The sequence below is a fragment of the Anguilla rostrata genome, chromosome 2 (assembly GCF_018555375.3).
Source record: "Anguilla rostrata isolate EN2019 chromosome 2, ASM1855537v3, whole genome shotgun sequence".
Lineage (NCBI taxonomy): Eukaryota > Metazoa > Chordata > Actinopteri > Anguilliformes > Anguillidae > Anguilla > Anguilla rostrata.
The window spans coordinates 27371061-27389280 of NC_057934.1; the positions used below are offsets into that span (position 1 = coordinate 27371061).

General features: G+C 38.5%; 1 protein-coding gene across 2 annotated transcripts in view; it reads left to right on the forward strand.

Moving 5' to 3' along the window:
- The first annotated feature begins 7992 nt into the window (after positions 1 to 7992).
- gpr179 (G protein-coupled receptor 179) overlaps positions 7993 to 18220 on the forward strand; it is a 170863-nt gene continuing 160635 nt past the window's right edge. For both annotated transcript variants that reach the window (XM_064321447.1, XM_064321448.1), the window contains exons 1-2: positions 7993 to 8197; positions 8313 to 9632. In XM_064321447.1, coding sequence (XP_064177517.1) covers positions 8755 to 9632 — 878 coding nt within the window. In that variant the 5' untranslated portion in view covers positions 7993 to 8197; positions 8313 to 8754. The remainder of the gene's footprint in view (positions 8198 to 8312; positions 9633 to 18220) is intronic.

Here is an 18220-nt window from a genome sequence, read left to right on the forward strand (position 1 = left end):
GCCGCGAATGACGCAACATGTAGGGGAGAACCGGGACGAAAGAAACAATTTTTACTTTTATCCCGTTTACTCGAAAGTTAATATTCATGACAAACAACTTTTATGTGTCCTTCACTAATAGCAACTGGAATTTTGTTTCTAGCATAAACGAGTCAGATATATACCAGCCGCAAACAGGATGAGTGCAATGTTTCTTTCGTCCCTGCAGCGGGGGACAGAAGAAACACTGAATCGGGTCGAAAGAAACAACTGGTGAAATGTGTGTATTAGTGGTCTTATCTCTGTGTTGTTGTTTTTTATTGCTCATTCCTTTCAGCAAGTATACTGTTACCCACAATTTCATGTTAGTGTCGAGTCAATAAACAATGGTACAAGTTTGAAATCCATGAAAATCAACCATGCATCAAGCGCGTAATGATGAATAAGCAATACAATTTTGTCTTGCAACGTTAATTGGTCTGAAATGGATGACTTCATAGCTTTTGCAACACTCCTCACAGATTTCCCTCCTACCAATACTTCTTGTGACGCCCTCTCAAACACATCTGGCTCAAACAGTCCTCTACTGGTCTTCCTGACTCTAACTCGGGGCATGCACTGCAAAATACACCGAAAGAATACATTGCAAGCTGTGGTGAATCATGAGTTATATTATCTATTAAAATAATAATAATAATAATATGAAATATTCTCTTTTCATTCCATATTAAATTAATAACACTAGTTTCAGGGTAGGGGATAAATAAGGTAATGAAGAATATATAAACAAATAATGTTAATAATAATTTAAATAAAATCAACATAAAAAAACCAAATTATTATTATTATTTTTTGTTGGTATGTGGACCCCTCCAGCAGTTGTGGCCCTAAACGACCGCATAGAGTGTTTACGCCAGCGGCCAGCCCTGATTGTAAGCTGCGGTGGGACAAAAGAAACACTGAGGGGGTCGAAAGAAACAAAGTGTTTCTTTCGTCCTACCCCTCCCTCGCTTGCTTTCAACTTGACTAGCAGCTAACACTTGCTAGCATGAAACTCGAAATCTATGCTGTCATTTAGTCCACAGTTGTAAGTAAATTATGCATGTTTGGAAAATTCAAGACATAAACACACTTGTACGACCAAAAAACACTTCCGGTTTCGATATCTTACTTACAGCGGTCAAAAATAACTTTCTTTTAAAACTCGACAAAAAAGTGACAGACGTGACTGCTTTTTTCTGGAGTGGGTTACACAGTTTGCACATACTGATGTAGTTACGTCATTCGGGCTTCTGTAGTTTTCGCGGAAATCGATGTGTTTCTTTCATCCCGTTTCTTTCGTCCCAGTTCTCCCCTACCTGAGGTCCATAATGCCATTTCAGGCAACGCTAATGACACAGAAAGAAATATATTCCCCCAAAAAGCAATATATGTAACACTATATATATTAGATGCATTTGAACGGACCGCTGTTCGTGGCTAGCCACTCCGAAGCATAATAAGTTGTTGCCGCTTATGGCTACTTCCATTGCTTCACCGGAAGTTACACCCAAACTTGTTTCCACAGTAGTGCCCCCAGGAATAAGATGGATAGGTGACAGAATAAGCTTTCTAACGATGTATAATATGTCTAATTTTACTTTTGGGATAGCGTTTTATAGCTCAGCGTAAAGTTTTTTCTCATTGCCGCTGCATTATGCATTCAGTTTGTGGTAGCAGTAAAAGACACCACACCTGGCGAAACTTTATCAATAACATTCATAATTTCTTGGAAAATATTATTATTCTTGAGAACTTCTGAGCATGGCTAAGGCATATGTTTTCTGATAGACCTAGCTGACATAGTTTTCTGGAGTAAGACAACACATAACATTTCATCATCGCAATGTAAGTATTACTGCTCATAATATTTCGGTTATAGACATTATTTTTGAAATTTAGTGTCTTTAAATAGGTTAGTGGTATTTTATAATGAGTATATTTAACACTGTAATGTAAGTGTTCCTTGGTAGCGTAGTAGTTTTTGTGTTTCATGCACCAAATATGACGTGAAATTTGTTCCTGTATCCCTAGATATTTTAGACCACGGTACTGACGGAAAGCTTGTAATTCCCACTTGAAATGATGCAACAGTGAGTTTCTTGAGTCAAAACAGTTGATTTGTAGTGAAATACGTGATTATATTGTGCACTGCTTACTTTTTGCTTCATAGATCTTTAGTAGTTCTACATATCCGACATAGCTCAGGAGGTAAGGCCGATTGTCTGGCAGTCGGAGGGTTGCCGGTTCAAACCCCGCCCTGGGCGTGTCGAAGTGTCCTTGAGCAAGACACCTAACCCCTAACCTCTAACTGCTCTGGCGAATGAGAGGCATCAATTGTAAAGCGCTTTGGATAAAAGCGCTATATAAATGCAGTCCATTTACCATTTACCATATCCACCATTAGATTCTATGAATTTGTGGTCAATTAATTTTTGATATAGTTTAACCTGTTGCATACATGGGATCTCTGTATTTCACTGTAAACTAAAAAAGAGCAAATTCATTTTTGCTTTTCTGCCTGGACAAATGTAAGTTAGTATTGTAAATTGTTCAAATGTCTTGCTTCATTTAAGCAATTTTTCAAGTCTCTGATGCTCACATCTGGAGTTATAAAGCTTTAAATAGGGTATCCCCTAAATGGGCAAGGATTGGCCAGATTTGGCATGTGCACAAAGGGTTTAAAGAGGTAATGGTGGCTGTAGGCCCTGACCTGTTCTCTATTGTGAATAGTTAACATTTGTTTTTCTGCTGGCTATGTTCCTGAAATAGATGCACCACCACTATGATGTTCCCACGCACTAAGGGGTGCACTCAGTGTAAAGATCATTATGACACTGCATAATTACTGTTACCATCTATATGGAATTCATGTTGCTAAAAATACCATTTTCAATATCTCTGACCACCTCACCTGTTCGCTTGACGTTTGCTTGTAGCGCTCAATGGTGTGTCCTCAATGAATGTGTGGGTTGGGTTGAGGACTAAGTATGTGTGAGTGGGGACTGCAAAATCCTACATAGTATACCTTTAAAATAAAGCAACACCGGAGATTGCATCACTTAGCTTTACACAGGGATAGCAGGATTACGCTTCTGGTAAAATTGAATACAGAGCTCAACTACCAAGCAGGAACACCTGAACAACTTTGAACAGCGTTTCAGAGTAGAAATTTATTAGAACACCCGCACCACTGTCCAAGCTAGGGACGTCAAGGGCCAATATGGTGCAAGGACTAAACAAGCACAAAAAACTACTGAGTCATGAATACAGGAGTAAGCAGTGCAAGTCAAGCAAGACTAGTATCAGGAGGGATAGCAGAGCAGCAGCAGCATGCAGAAAGAGCAATGGCATGAACAGGTAAGTTTGGTAATTTTAAAACCCCTTCCATTAATGCGTAAGCAATCATGTGACCAGACAGCGCTTCTTGAGTTGTCTTCCTAAACTAGCTCCAGAGGCTTCACATCATTAGTTGTTCCTGACTTACTCTCACTGTGGGAAGAAGCTGTTCCACAGTCGTCCACCACCTCTCATATGGTCCTTTCATCTCTGGACAAACCTTTCTGCCAGTGGGGCTTGTCCATCACAGTCACAACTGATAACAGCCCCCAGTTTGTGTCAACTTACTTTGCCAATTACCTCAGCAAACAGTCAATCAAACACATCTGGACTTCTGAGTGCAATCCCCAGGCAAATGGGGGAATGGAATATCTCAACAGGACCATTAACCCTTACACATGTAAGTTCCAAATTATTTCCAATATTTCCGCAGCATCAGAGTTTGTTCTGCAAGTGCACAAGCTGTTCTAGAATGCAACTTTTACAATGTACATCACACTAGCCTTTGTATGGTTGAAGTTGCTCTTGATATGAGTGCTGGATCAGATTACCTAATTGTAATTGTAACCTTACCCATTACTGGGGAAATTACCAGACATCAGCAGATATTAGCCACCTTCACCTTTCATGTGACCACATGGCTCTGCACAGTGTGTAGCTGCACATCGTTTAGCATGCACTGCCCTTTTTCATTTGTTTCAATAAAAAATCAATGTCAGTCTAAAGAGTCCTGATGTTCCTCTCCCCACAAACCACACAGTCCACAAGTATAAGATGCACACGGGTTTATTGTGCGCTCCAAATGGACGAACATATAACCAAACAAACAAACAAACAAAACACACACAGTGCCCCAGTCTCACTGCAGGCTGAGCACATAAACAATTAGCAATTAATTGTAAATGCAAACACCTTTGGTCGCAGAGCCAGCAAAACCGCTCCCTCTCCGCCTGCAGATGGCACTCTAACCACACCACCCCTCCACAGTCAGCTAATGGTTTGTGTGGTGAAAATGTTTTTGTCATATTATTTGCATATTTTCAATACTTGTTAGAAACGATGTATTCCGATTCTAGTAAACATTGTAATGAACATCTATGATGCCTGTAAAGTACTTTTTGAAAGGTAGTACTGATCATGATACGCTAAAAATTAAGCTAATAACAAGGGTGTAATAACACTAGTGTGACTGTATGCTTGAGGGACCAATCTAGCGCTCATGTGACCATATGCTCCAAAGGGTTAAGGAAGTGTAAATGCCTGAAGCCAAATAATTGACACAGCCTTGCACCTCACCCTGCTTCACAGTACAGCAACCAGGCACTCCACTACCAGTGTGTCTCCTGCACCTCTCATGATTGGTAGGGAACTCAGGCTACCTCGGAACTGCCTTTGTCCCAAACAAAGTGTTGTCCCTCCAATGGCAACCCATATTGCTGAATCAGCAATATAACAAGACTAGACAAGTTAAACCACAAACTGAGGACTGGGTGAGGGTGAGGATAGACAGCTATCAGAACAAGCTTTCTTCTTTCTGGTCTAAGAAAAAGCCTGGGCCTGGGCCGGCAACTGGGCCCAGCCACTTTCAGGCTCCAGAATGGTTCACATCGGCATGTAAACAGGATTATACATTAGTTATGTTCATTGTGTTCCTCTAAGAACTGACAAGACGTGATATAAGCATGTAATGTAGAAATGTGTCGCCAAGATCTAGAGTAAAACGTGAATTCAGATTACTCCTTGCATGCATGTTTATTTGCTACACTCATGACATGATATATGAAACATCCATTGCATTATATTGCATTCATAATGCTCTATGCCAGTGGTTCCCATTCTCAGACCTGGAGTACCCCTGTGTGTGCTGATTTTTGTTCCAACCACAATCACAATCTCAGAATTTTATGTTTTTTCTTAATTAGTTGCTTTTCATGTTTAAAGAGATATTTACCCTCTTAGACCACATGATTTCTTATTGTGCTACATTGCAAACAATTGATAACAAGCCAAACCTGCATTGTGTTAATAATTTCAGGAAATTAAATGCATCTTCAGCTATGTGTTCAGAAGTCTATTGATTAACCTCAGTCTTTCAATTGGTCTAAAAATGTTGTTAACTTGTGTATCAAGAGGTACCTTGTTTTTTAATTCCAACCACAACTGCAATCGCAGAATTTTAACAATTTTTCTTTTAATAGAATAAATTCCCATGTTGTGCTTATTGTGCCTCTATGAACATGGGAATTTTATTCTTCATGGCTATTTTGACATAATGTAAGACAACCTAAGAAAAATTAACAACTTGTTAAAATTCTGGGATTGCAATTGTGGTTGGAATGAAATAAAATAATAAACACACACAGGGTTACTCCAGGACTGTGCACAGGGGCGGTTTTAGTTATTTGGAGGCCCCAGGCAAAGGCCAATGTGAGGCCCTTCTCCATTTTGCTTAACGCAATCATAGCTAGTGAATTTGTGAACTATTTTGAGGCAGCTCTTTTCAGTTAACAAAGCCACAGAACTAAAGGACAGACCCAAATGAGAATTCTAAATGAAGAACTTCAAATGACCTTCAGTCAGTTAGAAGAAGACAATATGGCAAGAAAAAGATTATACGTATATAATCTTTAATTCTTTCAAGACAAAAGTATAGTACATGCTTTTTGATAAAGCATTTGAACATTCACTATTCTCTAGGGGTAAAAGTCCCGGTCAGAGCGGGTGTCTGGTTTGTGGTGGGCTGCAGCTGTCTGTCTGTGTCGCCTCTGACACTTTCCTTCCACACTGTAGCTGGTTCACCGCAACCAGCAGATCAGTAACACTAGAAGTTGTAGTAGGTGCGGTGGGTGCACAACAGGCTGAGGCAGCAGTAAGGCTGCTAACGTTAGCTAGCTCAGCTTCTTCAACTAACGTTACACCTGTTGTAACATCAGCTAGAGTGAGAGCACCTATTTTCGACCACCTTCGTTCGACAGACAGGAAAATGTAAACTGATTTGCAACTATATATGAAAAAATAGGTGAAATATCGGTAACAACCTGTACCTAGTTACGTAAGAAAAATGTCCTCGTTATCCTCCAGTAGTTATTTTTCACGATTTTTTTAATGTGCCGGCAAATAACTCAGAGGTGGTCCAGCGCCAGATTTTGGTTACTAAGGGTCGTGTATCGACCACCCCATATAAATGAATGGAACTTCACATAAATTTGCTAGCATACTGTATAAGTGTCATGTCTTGCGTATTTGAGGTTAATATGAGAAAGGGTAGTCGCTATCAGCATGTCTAGGAATCTGTACATATTCACTGTTGTAACCAAAGTCGCAGGATGCAAAATAACCGATAGGAAAGCAGTTTGAAATTATGAAGCAACATCTGTGCCATTGGATTTAATGGGTCGCGATGAGATAATTCCGAGCGTGTTGCTTGTCTTAAAGTTGATATAGTAAATAAGGTTGTGTTACTATATCAAAACCTAACTAAATGTATATGTATAAAGTTGTTTTTTTACATTTAGACAATTTATTATGTGTATTTTTACAGGACTTACATTTAAATAGGTAACAATGTCCAGTTTGTTCTAATAAATACGAAGTAAATACACTAGCGGTTAGGGTGGTCGATAATAGGTGCTCTCACTCTACTTGTTGCTCCTCCGTCGTGGAGTCTCTGGCTGTTTTACTAAAGAATTTTGTCAGTTTAGGCAAACTTTCCTTAAACTGGGCCTCTTCCTTCTTCATCTTTCTCTTCTCAAATCCACTGTGAAAACGCTTTGTGGTAACAAAGATCATGACTCTCTGTCTCTGATGGCAACTCAAATTTCTACGTCATTGATTAGGTGCAAATGCAGGAAGGTCAAGGTGGAATAGTCCATTAAATGTGAAATGTGGGTGATAATAAATATTGGCAAATATAGATATTTAATTGGATAGGCCCACATTTACATGTAGACAGATTAATTTTGATCTGTTACAGATTATCATTCGTTTGGAGTGACAAGAAAAAAAAAATGTTTTAGAAATTAAAAAAAAAAAAAAAGGAAACAAATTCACGAGGCCCCTTCGGCGGACAAGGCCCCAAGCAACTGCCTACCTATGACCTATGGTAAAACCGCCTATGACTGTGCAAATGCTTATCAGTTTTCTGAAAATTTTACTAATCTCTCTGTTCCTCTCGGTGTTCTCCACTGTACTACAATTTTATGAACATAATGATGCATGTTTTATTTCATCTGATATTCTAATTTATATTTTTTAATTGAATGACAAATATTAGAGGCAAACAACTACATACTAGTGTTGAATTCATAATTTAGAATGAAATCTATACCTCAAAAGCCCTTCTGGGTGTTTGTTATTGCCTCACAAACACATATACATATCTCACACTCACAGCGCACTGATCAGCAAAAGAGCAGCACTTCCCCATTTACTGCTGAACCTGTCTGGACTCTGGGAGGGTTAATCCAGTGATTGCTCAGTGGATACAAGGGATTAATCCCCCTCTCTCAGCATCATGTCATCTCCTCTCCACCAAACACACCACAACCCCCATGGCTCTTTCAAGAACAGATGTGTGGCTTTCACTCATAATGGCTCTGGCCTGTGCCCTGTCAACAAAGTGAGGATTGTAATGATAGTGGGAGAGGGAGGCAGAGGGTTAGGAGGAGGGAGGATGAGACGCACAGGGGCAGACAGGGAGAGAGAGAATGATGCTCTGCAGAGGAGCAGTAGACACAACAAGGAGGTAATGGACGGCCGACAACCAGGTGGCTCCTCATCTTTCCTTCTGCTCCAGCACACTTATCCCCCAGCCCTCTGCCTTTGATTTTCTGATACTCAGGTAAATTCATTACTGTTATTGGGCTTCTCTGCTGTACTGTGTTATCGTCTGTACAATCACAGTATTACCCAATGATTATTATTGTTATTGACTGGCTCACTTCTGTGCTTTTTAGGATACCAGGGACTCAGCTCCCCAGTTCAGAATATCTGGAGAGGCACACTCTGAATCAACAGCAGCGATGGATTCTCTCACTAGCATCCTCAGTTGGAGACAAACAGACTCTGAATGGTTCAGGGACTAGGGAATCTCTTTCTGTTCCAGTAGAGAGAATGTCAAAGATAGTTTGAGCAGGATATATGTGGATTAGGGGACATACTGTTGACAGTCTCTATTCTACCACCACCCTTGAGCCCACCATTTCCCCTCTCCCCTATGTTCATCTCACAGACACCAGCCAAAGAGGGACAGGTGAGAAGGGAGGTGAGAAAAGAGAGACTGTCCTAATGGTCTTAAATTTAAGTGATTGATTGTTTTTCAAAACCCAAAACAAGAGACCAGAAAGGATTCAGAGAAGATCAAAGTAAAAGGAGGTTACTCAAGGAATAACTCATAAAATGGATGGCTTAGCAGTGCTTTTGGTGCTCCTACCTCTGTCTGCACAGGTTACTCCAGTCATGCAGAGAGAGGTCAGATTCAGCCCTATAGATTCTGAGGGGCCCATGGAGAATGAGAGAGGGAAACCACTGTCTGGCTCTCTGTCCCCCAGTGTTAGCCCTAGCATGGAGCCCCTCGAGGAGGATGAATGGGCACCAGTGGAGGCCTATTTGTACAATGCAAATGCAACCCTCCTTGCCCAGGCAAATTGTTCAAGGGCTTACCGTCTGCCCGGCCTGCAGGGTGTCCCAGCTGGACTTCGTTCCTACCTAAGCCCTGCTCTGGATGCCCTAACCAATACAGCCAACTTCCTCAACATGATCTTCCAGACTAATGATTTACGTGAAAGCAGTGTGACAGAGGATATGGAGTGGTACCATGCCCTAGTACGAGGTCTACTGGAGGGTAATCCACTCATCCGTCGGGCCCTTCTTACTTTTGATGCCCAGCCTGCTGCTTCTCGCCCTCAACTGGTTCTACGGGCCTCACGCACCTCCTGTAGGTCCCAAGATATCTTGCTGCAGGACCTGTCCTCTGCATGGGAGTTGATGCACCCCCCACCCCCTGCACCAGATGCCAGCTGGTTCACTGCCCTCAAGTTTCCTGAGCTACCACAACAGGCACCATCCCTTTCCAAGCGATTGCTGCTTAATGACCTGCGTACCTTGACTACACCCAAGTGGGGTAGAGGAGACAGCTATGTAACAAACCAAGATGGAGTACGTTGGGCTGATGCACCGTTTCTGGAGTGTGAAGGTGGGCGATTTGTGCCTGACTGGCTACTCACACTCTCAACATCCTTCTATGGCCTCAAGCCTGATCTTAGTCCAGAATTCAGGTCAGTGCCCATTTGTCATTGATACCAGTTTGTGTGTGTGCAGGCATGTTTGAGCATGTATGTGTATATTATGACTGGGATGAGCAGAAATATTAGCTCTATTTTCTTATGTAATATTAAATGAGCACAATATTTGTCAGTTATTCACACATTAGGTGATTCATCTCCTGGTGAAAAAAATTATATATAAAGAAGCCAAATTACCTATTATCTTACAGATACTCTATATCTGTAAATGCACTATTCCTGCCATCTCAACCTCCATTTTGGTGTCTTGAAATGTCACATCAAATCAAGATATCTGTGAGTTTGTAAGGTAAAGCTAATCTGCACTTCAAAATTGCAGGCTCCATATATAAATATGAAGCATATACTGTAGAAGCATAAATAAAACTCTCCTATGATGCTGATAAACAGTTAATCTTGTAACATTAGAAGTCCAATGTGTAAGTAGTTTATACTAAGTATAACTTGATTTGTGTTCATAAAATTTTGAAAAAACATTTTCACACATCTGTCCGCTCTGGCAAAACTGGTCTTCTGATGTGGCCTGTGTTAGCATTTGCATCATTTATATCAATTGTCAATACAGTTCCCTTCAGGCATTTTGCCAACATATCATAAACAAAGAGATGTATAGGCAGTACTGCATATCTGTCAAAGACTGAGATTGTGTACCGTATATGCAAATAACTTCTTATGTTGAAAACATTTGTGTTCAGATTACATTCACAAATGACATCTGGATCCCGCATCCCTTTCAACACTAACTGTTTTCAGGGTCTATATGAATGGAGCACCTTTGATTAGTGCAGAGACCTATGTTCAGCCTATGGCCTTTTCTTCTATTCAAAATGTTCATTTGAAATTTAAAATATTAATACCTGAATACCTTACTTTCTGTGATTTGTCTGCATCTGTCACAGCTTACTCTCTTTTCAGGTTAGCTTAATTCTTCAATCTATCTAAAAGACAAAGCGGATTTACTCATGAAGTTCATCTTTGGCAGCCATTAAATAATGGAAATGGAGAGAAAATTCCACTTTTCCCTTCATTAATAAATGAGCATTTTTTAATGGTATGTTTGTTCAATCTCAACAAACTAACTACAGTGCCATGTGCCATGTGCTCTGGAGAAAGTTTGAAATCTAATTGAAATCGTAAACCTTGATTTAAAAAACAAGTCAAACAAAATGATTTGTGATATACATACAGACAGTGAGCTCTATAACATTAGGGACGTTCGTGATTTGGCTCCGTACTGCACAAATTTACATTTGTAATGAAACAATTCACATGTGGTAAAAGATCAGCTTTTTTAAAAGGGTATTTCTAAACAATTTGGTTTCACTATGTAGAAATTCCAGTAGTTTTTATACATAGCCCCCCCATTTCAGGGCACCGTAATGTTTGGGACAAATGTCTTCACAGGTTTTTCTGATTAATCAGGTATATTCAATTGTTTACTCGGTGTAGGTATAAGAGAGCTTTCAGGCTTTTGATTTTTCTTTTTTTTTTTTACTTAATTTTTTAAAATTTTCCATACAGAGTTATAAGTACAGTGAACATAAACAAGTGGTCACCAAGAGTAATAAAGTGTGTATAATACATTTCACAATACATTATATTATAGATTCATATTTAATGTTTACCGGTCCAAACTATGTCAGGGGTTACCATAAAGTTCTCAAAACAGACATAAGGTATATTAAAGTTTCTGTTGTATATGTCTACTATTACATAAACATTCCATAATGTGCGAGCCAGGTCACTTTTGCCATCACAAGTTCATTCCACAAAATATGTATTGATACCACTGATCATTTAGTATGTCCCAGTCCCATATCATTATCCACGTCACAGCTTTGTTGTCCTTATCAGTCACTGCCTGCTGTCCTGCTCTCTTTTCCTGATCCTATTGTTTTCAGATTTAGCAGCAATTTTTCCCAATAAATAAAAAACTGCACTGCCTTAATGAAAGGGTTAAGCTTTCCATGTTATAAATATCCTTTGCAATTTCTATCCACTCGGATCTTGTTGGTGGTTCTTTTTTCATCCACTTCCCAGTTATCGCTTTTTTACTGGCTGCAAGTAAGATACTAAAAAGTCATTTTCATATTCATCTTTGGATTTGATTTTAATGGGGGGGATGCCCAGGTATATTGTTTTAAAATTGCATTCAAGCTCTATTCCCAGTATTGCATTTATTTCTCCAGTTATGTCCTGCCAATAAGACTGAATTATATTACAGTTCCAGAAAACATGATAATGAATAATGATCTGCCATTAAATTCCCACACAACCTCCAGCAGTAACTGTGGTCCTATTTACCTGTTTGTAAGTATTTTATTTTAGGTGCTATAAAGAACCTGATTATATTTTTCCACATGAATTCCCTCCAGTAATCTGAACTTGAGGTGGCAGCTTGCATTTTACATAAGTTCAACCATTCCTCCTCAGTGATGTTTATGTTGGTTTCCTTCTCCCATTTTAGTTTTACATACAGTACTGTGCAAAATTGTTAGGCACCCTAGATTTTTAAATATAATATATAGTATATATTTGGTCTTAGATGTTTTTGTTTTCTGCATTAGTGTGTCAGTAGAAAAGAGCAAATTTGAGATTTCCAAACATGAATTTTCCAAAAAATGAAATTTAACAGATACCTTTTTGTATTTTGTTAAATAAAGTAATATTTTAAGTAATAGACTACTTTTCAGATATAAACTTGATCAAGGGTCTCTGGGATTACCTGGAGAGCCAGAAGCAAGCGAAACAGCCAAAATCTGCAGAAGAACTGTGGCAAGGTCTCCAAAATGCTTGGAACAACCTACCAGCCGATTTTCTTATAAAACTGCCGGACAGTGTAAGAGAATTGCTGTAGTTTTAAAGGCAAAGGGTGGTCACACCAAACATTGATTTTATTTAGTTTTTAACTATTTACTGCTCTTTATATTATTTTTTCGATATTTATAACCTTTCATTTCATTATTTTTGAAAGCATCTTAGCTGTACAGCATTTTTTTACAGGTGCCTAAGACTTTTGCACAGTACTGTATATTGTTGAGTGATTCTTGGCTGACTGTAAGCAGGAGTAAATTCTTGATACTAACATTCTGTTGAGGTTGTGTTTATATGCCTCAGTAAATATATTCACCAAAGTAGGTATATCGTCTTCCTCATGTCTGATATTCCTGTCAAAGTAATGCCTGACCTGCAGATATCTAAATCTTGTTTTTCCAAATTATATGTATCTGTGAGATTCTGGAAACTGTCCAACCCTTTACTTGTGGGAATGAGGCAGTACGATGTTATATCCCTCAGATTCCACTTCGTGAATCTCCCATCCAACTATGCAGGTCTAAATTTTCTGTCATAGGCAATCAATCTCAATATTTTCCCCTTTCTTTCTAACTCTCGGTTTCTGCATTCCTTAAACTAAATTTCCAGGGGGACTTTTGTCCAATAGTTTAAATTACTTAAGTGTGTCTGTTTAAGGATTCTATCTCCCAGTATAGATTGAAGGGCTATCTCAAGTTGACTTTATTCCAGGTCTTTCCATTTAGCATCATATTCTTTATTACACCAACAGACCAAGTGCCTTAGCTGTGCTGCCTTGTAGTAATCTTCTAATGATGGGAGACCTCTACCACCTTGATCCTTGGGTAGCTATAGTGTGCTTAGTCGTACCCTGGGTTGTTTGCCCTTCCACACAAACCCCGAAATCGTTCTCCTCCATTCATTAAACTGTTTTGTTGGTATCTCTACTGGTAACACTCGGAAAAGGTTTATTATCTCTATTTGATTATACAGATCCAGTGGTAGTAGAGACCATCTATTAAAGTCTACTTTTATAGCTTTAGTAATGGGGATATAGTTATTTTTATAAATATATAATAAGTCTCTTGGAATTTGGAACCTAAGATATTTAATAGAAAGCGTGTTCAATTTCAAACCATATTTCTTATATGTATCATAATCTGGTACGTGATTAAATATAAGGGTTTGGGGTTTGTGTAGATTTAACTTATATCCTGAATACGAACCAAATTGTTTAAAGAGGCATATCAGGCTAGATTCAGGGTTGGTGAGGAACAGCCGGACATCACCTGCGTATAGACATATTTTATGCTCCGTTTCTTTGAATAGTACTCCTGTTATTTCTGTGTCTTCTCTTACTGCATGTGCTAGTGGTTCAATGAATAGAGCAAAGAGAGTAGGGCTTAGAGGGCATCCTTGTCTGCAGCCTCTTTCCAAAGCAATAGAGTTGGAATATTACCATTTATTTTAATTCTTGTGGTAGGAGATGAGTATAAAGATTTTAAACAATTAATTGCCTTCTCATTAAAACCAAAACGCTGTAATACCAGGTACAAGAACTCCCATCTTACAGAGTCAAAAGCTTTTTCAGCGTCAAGGCTAATTAGTAGGGCGCTGGTTTTGGTCTACAAAATCCATCAAATGCAAAGTTTGTCAGACATTATCATATGTTTGTCTTTGTTTTATAAATTCTGTCTGGTCTGTGTCTATTAAATCCGGAATAATGTGCTCTAGTCGTTTTACAATTATAGATGCATATAATCTATAATCTATATTTAATACAGATATAGGTCTGTATGAGCCGCATTCTGTCCTGTCCTTACCTTCCTTCGGAATAATTGGTATCACTGCCTCTTTCCAAGACACAGGAGGCTCTCCCCAATTAAGTGTGTAATCAAAACACTCAAGGAGCATTGGTGTAAATTGTTCCCTGAATGTTTTGTACCATTCTGCTGGGAAACCATCTGTTCCTGGTACTTTATTTGTCTTTAGTCTCGATATGGCTTTGTCCAGTTCCTCTATGGTTATTTCCTGAGTTAGCATTTTGTTTTGTTCATTGCCCAGAGATGGTAAGTCCAATGCATTTAAAAACCTGAGTATAGTTGGGCGGTCAGCACTTTTCGGTTGAGAGTATAGTTCTTTACAGTATTTTTCAAAAGACTGTTGTATCTAGTTTGTTACATATCTTATTAGCATCTTATTCCATCCTTTCTGACTGCTGCTTCCTTATCCTCCATGCCAGAAGTTTCTTGGCTTTTGGTCCATTTTCATAGAACCTTTGTTTGATAAATTTCAATTTTGCCTCCAGTTGATCATCATATATTTGATTTATTTTCAATTTAGTTTCTTTTATCCTATTGATTATATTCGGTTCATTGTGTTCATTATGTTTAGTCTCTAACTCTTTAAGTTCATAAATTAGAGTTTTCAAGTGTTCTTGTTTTTCCTTTTTTTCCTTGAGGACCAGCTTATGAGTTTACCCCTGATTACCGCTTTTGCGGCATCCCACAGACTACTAGGAGACACTTCTCCATTATTGTTATGTTCCAAATATTCATTAAGCTCTGACCGAGTATATTCTTTAAATTGTGGGTCATTTAGAAAATTAGTGTTAAGTCTCCAGATTGTTTGTTTGGGTTTATTATCCAAATGTAAAGTTGGATATACTCCTGAGTGGTCAGAAATAACTCGTAACTCCTATCTCACAGTCTCTAATTCTATGCCTTTCTGAATCAAACATAAAGAAATAGTTGATTCTTGAGTGGACTCTATGTGCTGAGGAGAAGAATGTAAATTGTTTTTCTAACGGATGGAGATCCCTCCATATGTCTATTAAACACATTTCTTTCATCATTTTTCTCATTAGTATAGCTTCTTGACTAGTTCGTTTTGTAGAGTTAGTGGAGTCAAGCCTTGATTGCATCTGAATGTTCCAATCTCCCCCGCAAATCAAGACACCTGAGGTTTCCGTAGCAATCATATTAAATATTTTCTTAATAAATGATTTATCCTGTCCAGGTGGTCCATATATATACATATTGACTAATGTAACTTCCTTTTGGTCGATAAGCCCTTTCACCGGGACATATCGCCCTTCTTTATCAGTAATTTCTGAGGAGAACTGGAAATTTACTTTATTTGATATTAATGTGGCGACCCCTCTTTTATGGCCCCCTTTATAAGAAGAGTAATAGATTTTAAATCCCAATTTTCCCAATTTTTCATGCTCTGAGCATGAGCGGTGAGTCTCCTACCAAAAAATTATTTGTTGTTTTTCTCTTTTCACCTTTGCTACGAGCTTGCTTCTTTTGATTGGAGATAGTAACCCATTAATATTTAACATAACTATTCTATATTCTTGGTAATCCATGGACCCTGTATGAGTATTGGTATGAAAATATATACCCAAGATGACCAAAAAATATACACTTCTGAACAGAACATAAACACAGATGTAACAGTATAAAAGTACAAAATGAATTGACTTCTATTTTTGAAGTTTGAGGTGTAACTCCTAGTTGAGGGGGAAAGCCTCCGTTTTACGCAGGGCCCCCTCTAGTGTGCAAAGTAGATACGTTCCCAGTACCTGATTCGATGCACAGAAAGTAACTATCTACTCCCAGATTTACCGGTCAATTATTTCCCTTAGTGTAGGCTACGGCCTGGCTTAGTACCTGCCCCTCCTATGATTCTATAAAGGTATTTGTACTCTGTTGGATTAGAGAATAATAAAAAACCAAATATACCATAGCATTAACATTTTTAAACATTCTTCAATATGGGGCATTTAAATAGATTTGCGAGATAACGGCATCATTCGTAGCTTACCGACCCTTTCATCATAAACAATTCTTGAATTGAAAAATTATAATGTACGTTAATAAAGGGTTTTACCAGTCTTTCACGCTTTCTGGCATTTCAAGTTTATAATGAAGTCAGGTGGTTTGGACAATGTCTCTTTGGAATCCTTGTAATTTGTCCCGACAGTGCTAACCAGTGGGTAGCACTGTCGCCTCACAGCAAGAAGGTCATGGGTTCGAATCTTAGCTTGGGGCCTTTCTGTGTGGAGTTTGCATGTTCTCCCCGTGTCCACGTGGGTTTCCTCCCACAGTCCAAAGTCATGCAGGTAGGCCGATTGGAGACACTAAATTGCCCATAGGTATGAGTGTGTGAGTGAATGGTGTGTGTGCCCTGCGATAGATTGGCGGCCTGTCCAGGGTGTATTCCTGCCTCTCGCCCAATGCATGCTGGGATAGGCTCCAGCACCCCCCATGACCCTGACCAGGATAAGCGGGTATAGATAATGGATGGATGGATGATGGATAGTTGGCTGACTGGTATTATGATGTTCAGGGGTGCACAGATAGGTCACCAAGCCTATGAACATGCAAAACAATATTTTATCACGTACTGTATACTTGTTAAAGGCAAGAGAAAATAAAAACAGGCTGCGGAAATCCTAGATAATGCATTCAAAAAACACATTGACTATTATAAGAATGTTAGATAATAATATAAGAATATTATAAGAGGCAGCATTTCAGTCCACCGTAAATATGTTTACCTCACCACTGCTTACTATGTTATAAAACACTGTAATCAAATCAACATATCTACAATAAGCGTTCAACTAGGCCAGTTGCTTGGCTGTGGTTAAGATGTCAAAAACCAGTGTTGTCTAAATTGTCTTAGGTTTTGAATTTGACTGTCGTCACTATGACTTGAAATACAGATTTTTTTTTTTGCATTTTCAATTGATTTGTATTATTTTGCAGCAGTGGTTCTCAGCTTCAGTCCTGGAAACCATCTGTGTATGCTGGGTTTTTTTGTTCCAACCACAACTGCAATCTAAGAATTTAAACAAGCTGTTATTTTTTTTCTTAATGAGACTTCTCGTGTATAGCGGGACTATTTACCTTCTTAAACCACACTTCGTTAGAAATATGCATGCTATGAAAAATAAATGTGCCACATTCACATTTGTGCTATATTGCAAACAAATTAATAAAAAGAGGTAACAGTTTCCTTAATTGATTTAATTAAAAGCTGTGGTGAATCCATAGGCTCCTAGTTAGGTCGTTGAACACATTTAAGTTTTTATTTATTTTTTCCTTAAACTTATTATCACAAGGCAGGTTTGCTTCGTTATCATTTGCTTTGTCTGAATTCTTCATTATACTGCATATCAAATGACTAGGTTTAGATACCACGTGTCCACACTTTCACCAGTTAGGAGAGTATTGATTCACCTCTGTCTTTAATATGATCAGTTAAAACATTTTACCTGATTATACTATTTTACCACTGTAAAGGTTTATATTGGTTTGTTCCCTCGACTGCTTACCATAACAGATGGCTTTCCCATTAAATTGCAATGGTTTCTATTGGTTTTGATAGTCACCACTGGTTATTAAACACATATTTAAGATTTAGTTCATCACTGATGGTCAATATTTTTCCTCTGCTGAATCCTGAATTCCAAATGGATTTTTTACTATGACACAATACACCTTGTCTTGCATAACATAAAAAATTCAATGAACCAATATGCAACACTTAATCTTTTACTCATCTTGTAATAAGGCCACCCAAAACCACAACCAATTTTTGATTTATAATAAATTTAACTCCCCCCCCCCCCCCCCCATAGACTTACAATGCTAGAATGCAAATACTTCTCAATTAGAATATTATATTATTTTGCTAAAAATAAACACAGATAACTACATATGTTCATTAATTTTCTTTACTTACCTTCGGTCAATTGT